Genomic DNA, 7,210 nt, shown 5'->3' on the forward strand with positions numbered 1-7,210 from the left:
CGCGCCGCCCCCACGCCACCCCCTCCCAGCCGATAGCGTGCGGAGGGCGGCGGCAGAGTGGTGGTCGCGCTAGGTTCGAACCACGAGAGAAAAGATGCCGCGGGCAGGAAAAGGAAAACGCCCGGCAGATGAGATGGTCTCGTCAGGCAGTCGCGAATGGAGGAAGGGGCGGACTGGGGATGGGGGGGGGGGGACATCTGCGCTGCCCAACCAGTTGGTTCAACCAGTTGGTTCTCATTGAGCACAGCGGAGCCCGTGCGGACTGCGGCCGTGCGAAGGACGTTCTCGCCAGAATAATCGCAATAATCAAGCAAGGTTGTGAGCACCGCAGCATGCGCGAGCGCCGTGCAAGGCTGGCAGGTGTCTCGGGTTCTGTTCCAGGTGCGAAACAATCTAGTGTCCGTGTCCCGTGGGGAATGGGGGACGGTGAACGGGACGAAATGCGGGAGAAAAGGGAGAGGGGTGCAGGCGGCGAGCAAGAGGAACTGGGAGAGACAGAAAGAATGGGAGTTTGGGAGGAGAGAAATAGGCAGAGTGGTGTGTCGGAGATAGAGGCAGAAAGAAGGGGCGGAGGTGGTGGAAGGGGGAAAAGAGGGGGGGGGGGGTCGAGGCCATGTAGAAGCTCTCTGCTATATGCGCAAACAATAAACAAGTTGGGCGCCCCACCCTGCCCCGCCCCGCCCCCTCGCCGCTCGCGGCCTGGGGCACGGAGTCCACGGAGTGGTCAGTCCGCTCTCTAGCAGTAGTGTCCGGCGCAATGCAAGGAGTGCGCGGGGGCGGGTAGAAGCAGCGCACTGTGTGCAGCGCGCGAGCGAGGGGCGGGGAGCATGAGCACAAACACACTACGTGCGCAACACGCAGCAATCGGCTGAGGGGCGAACGGCGAGGAGCAACACAGGAGTGACTGCAGGGGCAGAGGAACTACTCACCCTGGGAATAAGCCCCGTCTTGCTTCATCCGAGGCCGTCCAGGATCACGCCGTCCGAGCGCGGGGGCCGCGGGGCCCTGTCCCTGTCCCAGGCCGTCTCGCCGATAGGCGACTCATGGGAACGGCTTGGTGTCGGCGAGCCTGGCGGCGGGCCCGAGGGCGGCCGCTAGGGCGGGCCTGGGCCTCCTGCTGCTGCAGCTGGTGCTGCTCCTGCTGCTGCCGCCCGCGCAAGCTGCGTCCGCCATGTGGGCTGGCCTGCCGCGGCCCAGCCTGAGGCTAACGCCTGAGGCTGCTGTTGGCCTGACGAGGCTGGCTGACTAAGGCTGGCGAGGCGGCCCTCAGCCCAAGCCCGGGGTGGCGCGGCCCAGGCGTGGCCGTCGCCGCCACAGCCGCTAGCTCGACTCCCGAGCCAGCCCCAGCCCGACCCGACCAGCCCCGACACGCCGCGCCCCCACCTATCCCACTAGATATTGATCCACCCCGGCCCCCGCCTGGTGGTGGCCCCGTCCCCCGCCGCCGCCCCCCGCCATGCCTCGCGGACGCGCCCGGGCCCGGACCCCTTCTGCTTACCCCCCTCGTCCTTTTGCACCCCCGGATGGCCCTCACAGAGACCCCTAGCGGCCATTCGTGACATTATCGTAGTGTGCTGGCCTGCACCCTCCTGCCCCCCCCCCTTTTTATCATTGGGAAGGCAAGGGTAGTCTGGGACTCTTGGGTAGTCCTAGACAAGGGCGGGGTTTACTCGGACGCCTGGACCTACGATCTCCTCCCTCTGCCCGTACCCCAGCCTCCGGCTCAGTTCCGAGGCTCTTGTTGCCTTGAATGCTGTGTCAGTTTCAGGGTTCCAAATGATTTGATCACCATTTAATAGCTGCATACATTTGATTAATTTATTCACAAAACTTACAAACTAAAAGATCAAAAATGCAGTATTCATAATGCTAGTATTAAATTGGCACGAAAAAATTTTAAGGCACAGCATAATGCCTGTAGATATATTTTTAGTTGTATTTAAAATGAAACTTCAATCTTTGAAGTGCGAGACCTCCTTCTGCAAATATCTTCATGTTTAGCAATACGATCTGGTTGAAATTTACGTTTACATATTGTGCAAGGGGTTTGTTTCCTTTCAAAATCAAGCCATTCTTCTGTTCCCAACACTTCATACTTGTTTTCATTAATATCCATCTTAGCCTGCAAAAAATGCACTTTGTTAACTGAGAGTTGAAGTGTTTCATCACAAGAATAGGCAAATCATATTTTTCTTTCTTTGTTAATCATAATACAGCATACACACATGCATTATATCGGTAAAAGTTTTAAGTGGCTAAGAGGGATTTTAGTGGATCATTTACTTTTAAAGGGCATTTGGTTCCTAAAACTGCTTCTTTACCACTTTACTTTTTACCAGGGTTGTATTTTTGCCAGACATTTTCAGTGTATTTGACCATTGGCTGAAAAAAAATACTTATGATTTCTACTTACCATGTTCTGCAATACCGTCTCAATTTCATTTTCCCTTTTCACCACAATATCCTCCAAGTTTCTGGGAACTATTTTAGAAGCATTCTTTGCTTTTCTTAAATGCTGAACGTCTTTAGAGTACTGTTCACGTAGCTTTCTCTCCATATCCTCCCAAGTACATTTTTTCTGTGCCTGCTGTGCATCCTCTTTTATTTCATCCTCTTCTTTAAGATTTTGTGCTTCATCCTTTCCTTCTTCATATTGTTCCTTGTCCACAGTCTTTGAGCAAGAAAAACAACAAAAAACAAACAATATTAACGGTCATAATAAATCTACTAAAACTACTATAAACACCTCCAAGATTATGTACAACAGTAATGTTTACTTCTTTACGATTTTCACATTTGTGCGGATCACAAGCACATGTTTCATCACACTTTTTTCCCTCCGTCTTTACACACTTGCACCTTTTGTTATTGCAAATGTTTTTTTTGCAGCCACAACCCATCTTACTTCTCAGAAAAAAAGACACACTCCAAATGTTTTGGTCAAGAGTTGGGTTGTGTATGAGATTTGCTGAGCTGTCTTTAGACAAGTATTTTCTTCTTTAGAGTATGGAAAATTGTGGTGCTTTCAATGGGTGTATAGAAAACTACTTTACATGGCTGTGAGCAACAATTACACAAGCTGTGTAGAGGACTAATGCCACAGTTGCACCATAATATAAATTATTATATATGATTAGTATAAATTATAAATGACTAGTATAGATGCTATATCAACTGTATTGAACAGTCAAATGACAATGGTTTTGATAGAGATAAAATTGAATGTCTTGATTGCACAGATAAAGTTTTTATTATCAGAATTTGTTTTAATTAACAATACACTGTAGCTTCTGGTAAAAGAGCCCACTGGGTCCGAGGCATCCCAGTAGGTTTTACCATTACTGTATTACAATCACAGACCATGTCATAAGTCATTCCCTACACAAATAAAATCCCAAATGGCAAGAAATGTCAAATAGAAGTAAAGAAGAAGTTAGTGTAGGATACACTAATTCATTCCCCTCTGAAAGATTTATCTTGCCATCATATCACAAAGAATTGCATAAAATTATAATAAAGTTCAGCCCTAACAAAATAAATTACAATCAAATTCAAGGACCAGAAACGTAAAGGCAATTTAATCTAGCGTTCAGAAAAGATATGATTGCTTACAGAGAGTGAGTATGAATGACAAATGAGCACATCAGTCTTCACAAAGAAAACCATTGAAGATGCTTTGAGGCGTATCTACTATATGTAGTCTTGACAATTGTGCCCCTGGTAAAAATCTACAAGTAACAGAGCAAACTAGATAAGACCCTTCAACTATTTGTGAAGAAAACTACCTTTTAAAATAAAAACAATGTTTTTTTAGGTTTTAGTCTTTTGAAAAAGAAATATGTTTAATATTTTTCAACATTAAAAGGCCCCATTTTTGTTTTATTTCAATCAAAATAATAACAAACAAGCGACATGGACATGTGACAACTAGCCAAGAGTACGAGTATTATTCTCATTTGCCTGAGAAGGCCATTGAAGTAGAAAACAGAACTTTTGGTTTCTGTTTCTTCTTTTTCTTTCCACCTCCAGATAGATCTGCATTAGCTTCATGGGAAGGTCCCTCAGATTTAGCTAAAGCAATAGCTATTGCATCACTGAAGCTCTGACTGAATGTTGGAGCTGGAACATAGCCTTCAGGCTCAGGCTCGCTATCAGATGCTGTGCGTTGTCTGTGAGCTGGAGAACTCAACATTGGTTGAGTGAGAGGGGTCGACTGGCGGTTCCAACCTGCTCTACTGGAAAATGAGTTCTTTCCAGTGCGTAACATCTAAAAACAATACAAACACAGTTGAAAGTTAGTTGGTAACCAGTGGTAACAATTTAATTTTATGCATTTTTAAAAAAGTACTTAATAAGTAAATGCGGTTGCCATACCTGTGCAAATGATGGACCATTGCTGTCAGTAGGAGTTTCTTGCCCAACTGCTGGATATTGCTCAACCTCTTGAGGCCCATCTAAATTCAAGTTCTCAACAGAGATGTTCAGAGAGGATTGAGTAGAAGTGCTAGCAAGACTGGAAACTGATGGTGACTTTGGTACAGACGACCTAGTATGTACAGAAAATGAAAAATCAACGAACAAAAAGAAGGGCATAAAAACTTAGTCATCATAAAAACTTTCAACTTACGAAGGTGGAGATGACTCATTGCCACAAATTGGAAAATGATGGTGAGAAGCAATTCGTATGTGGGGTGTTGGGTGCCTTCCCCAGCGTCTGTTTTCTTCATCATTTATCTTCTTCTCACGACGCATCTCTTCCCGATCTCGCTTCTGCCGACGTCGACGGCGAGTCTCTACTTGTTCTTTGAATATGTCAAGTATTTCAAGTGGAATGATAGACTCATCAAGAGTTAGTTCAACCACTTCAAACTGACAGGTCACAGGCAAGTGTTGCATGTAACGAAGACGTTTGCGCAAGTCTTCAGTCATGGACCCCATCTCTTTCTCCACAATGCACCCAGAAATTGTTAAAGGACACTTTTCAAGAGAACCATATGCCATCTCCAACATCCGAGCATTAAGAGCATGAAGGTAAATATGCTGTCCATCCATGGCTAAATTCAGAGTAAGTAAGAATAAGATAATTAGTTTATTTCACAAAGTGAAAACTGCCCAGCAGTCAAAATGACATCAACAAAGCAATTTTATAATACTAACCTTGATAGAAATAAAAATGTTTCAGGGGTTGTTTCAAGGTACTATGTTCAAGATCCTCAGCTGTTATGGTCGTCCCATTATCTTCACTGCTAGTGCTTTCCAAACGTGGTCTGTAAATGAAAGAAAAGTTAGAAACAAAAGACAGTAACTGTATTATAGTTAATTTTGTTTTGTTGCTACTTGCCTCTCAATTTTCTTGTCCACTGTGACTGCGGCACCATTGAAAATGTCTTTTGCTTCAGATATTTCCCCAGACGCCCCTTCTTCTACCATTGCCATGGTAGTATACACCTCTTGAGGCTCATTCAACAACTCTGCTTTTTTTAGATCTGATACTGAGCGGTCCAATTTAACTCCCTGAGGGTAAAATGTAAGTTAGGACTGAAATTTAGACGTGAAAAGAAAAAAAATTATACAGTATATACCTTCACTAGAGCCTCCCTCTCAAGCCACATTTCCATGGCTTGTTCCACAAAGCACACCTCTGGGCTCCCGTTATCAGTTTTTAGCTGTTCTTGAAGGGCTGCCTTCTCACCATCCATTATCTTAAGCACCTGAAAAAATAACATACTGTTTTATAGCTTTGTAAAATTTCATTTAAATGGACAGATTACTCATTTGAGTCAAACATACATCAGATGAATCAGCTAAAAGCAATTTGGCATAGAATGTGTCTACAGCTGATTCAGAAACAGACAGCAGAGGCACTGAAGGACGTAGATCCCACTGTTCAACTGGAACAGCTTCAAGTGAACCCCGTTCACGGCGCATCAAACGCATTGTTATCTCACCACCAACAGAAAATGCTGTAGGTTTCAAAGCCAGCACACTGAAATAACAATATTACAGTTATCATACGGAAAGTGTATACTTGTAAGTAGACAGGAAAAAGTAAAAGCTACCTCTTCAGATCACGTTTGTGGACTGACTCATAGCAGATAGGACATTTGCGCCAGGACTTGTCAGAAAGTGCTAAGTAATGCAGAATGCAAGACCAACAGAAAATGTGGCCACAGCGTGTCATCTTTGCTGCCACTGGTGGGTAGAGGCAAATGGGGCAGTTTGTTTCTTCTGGACTCATAACACGCTAAAATAAAAATAAAATTTGAAAATGTGACTTAAAAGATTTAATTGAGAGCAGATTAAAAAGATGTCACACTCACTATTTGCTCCACAAGATCCCAATCAACAAGTTGATCTGGGTTGCATAGATATTGCTTATAATCTCCATCTGATTTGACAGCAAACTGACAGCTAGAAGAAAAAGTAGGCGATAGGTTTATAAAACTACATATTTAAGAAAAAGACCAGTTAAACTGGAAACAGATCACAGAAACTAACTTAGCCTGCAAAAATTGCTCTTTGTTGTATTTGTGAGGAGTTCCCCTGAAATAACGTGCCAATCCAGAGCCATGGCCACTGTTGGTATGGTGTCGCCAATGCTGATTGCTTGTTCCCTCTCTTGGAGCATAATGAAAATTCAACAAATGATTTAAGTTTTGCTTCTTGCTTCCTGGAGCTATGACAGAGCCATACTCCATCTCCTCTGCTGCTATCTGAAATTTTAGAGAGAAAAAGCAGAGATTGTTGGAATTCTGGATGAAACATTGGTTCTATAACAGCCAACTTCAAAATTAATTCAAGCTTTGTCTGTACCTGGGGACCCTCCTTTCTACCCTCCAAATAAGGTCCACGAGGTCGAGGTCTCTTGTCAAAAGCTTTTCCTTTCTGTGCTGTTGGTTTCCGAACCGGGTCATATTTGGGAGCACTTGCTCCTGCTGTTTCACGTCTTCTGGAAGAGCGGGGGAAAGCCTTTCCACCAGCTCCATCTGCAAAAAAAGGGTCTTGGATTTTGGATGTCTTTTAAAACTTACTTCATTCTATCACAACAGCCAAAGCAGAAATCACAGAGAACATGAGTGGGATAAATAAGAATATTGTTACCTAAGAATAAAAATTGAGAATGTTAATGAGCTAATAAAGAGTTATAATAATAATGTAATTTTGGGTTGTTGTTTTGTTTCATTTCACAAAAATAAAAAAGAAGAGCTAG

The 7,210-nt window shown here is 44.2% G+C and overlaps 3 protein-coding genes across 9 annotated transcripts in view; all 3 read right to left on the reverse strand.

The window, feature by feature from the left end:
• Positions 1-1,347, reverse strand: part of LOC113206068 (regulator of G-protein signaling 7) — a 67,943-nt gene extending 66,596 nt beyond the window's left edge. For all 7 annotated transcript variants that reach the window (XM_052266872.1, XM_052266871.1, XM_052266870.1 and 4 more), the window contains exon 1: positions 930-1,347. The gene's annotated coding sequence lies outside the window, so the exon portion shown is untranslated. The remainder of the gene's footprint in view (positions 1-929) is intronic.
• A 444-nt stretch (positions 1,348-1,791) lies between these two features.
• Positions 1,792-3,084, reverse strand: LOC113206048 (uncharacterized). The gene is made up of 3 exons (XM_026421943.2): positions 2,778-3,084; positions 2,414-2,671; positions 1,792-2,122 (listed from the first exon to the last, which is right to left on the reverse strand). Exons 1-3 carry the CDS (start codon positions 2,898-2,900, stop codon positions 1,940-1,942), a joined length of 564 nt encoding a protein of 187 aa, XP_026277728.1. The 5' UTR covers positions 2,901-3,084; the 3' UTR covers positions 1,792-1,939.
• Positions 3,085-3,227: 143 nt separating this feature from the next.
• Positions 3,228-7,210, reverse strand: part of LOC113206047 (RING finger protein 10) — a 16,564-nt gene continuing 12,581 nt past the window's right edge. The window contains exons 2-12 of the mRNA XM_026421942.2: positions 6,814-6,986; positions 6,499-6,713; positions 6,321-6,411; positions 6,060-6,244; positions 5,791-5,986; positions 5,583-5,711; positions 5,342-5,514; positions 5,158-5,267; positions 4,628-5,054; positions 4,375-4,546; positions 3,228-4,267 (exon numbers count right to left, since the gene is read on the reverse strand). Coding sequence (XP_026277727.1) covers positions 3,953-4,267; positions 4,375-4,546; positions 4,628-5,054; positions 5,158-5,267; positions 5,342-5,514; positions 5,583-5,711; positions 5,791-5,986; positions 6,060-6,244; positions 6,321-6,411; positions 6,499-6,713; positions 6,814-6,986 — 2,186 coding nt within the window. The 3' untranslated portion in view covers positions 3,228-3,952. The remainder of the gene's footprint in view (positions 4,268-4,374; positions 4,547-4,627; positions 5,055-5,157; positions 5,268-5,341; positions 5,515-5,582; positions 5,712-5,790; positions 5,987-6,059; positions 6,245-6,320; positions 6,412-6,498; positions 6,714-6,813; positions 6,987-7,210) is intronic.

This window comes from Frankliniella occidentalis, unplaced genomic scaffold (assembly GCF_000697945.3).
Source record: "Frankliniella occidentalis isolate FOCC.00 unplaced genomic scaffold, Focc_3.1 Scaffold44, whole genome shotgun sequence".
NCBI lineage: Eukaryota > Metazoa > Arthropoda > Insecta > Thysanoptera > Thripidae > Frankliniella > Frankliniella occidentalis.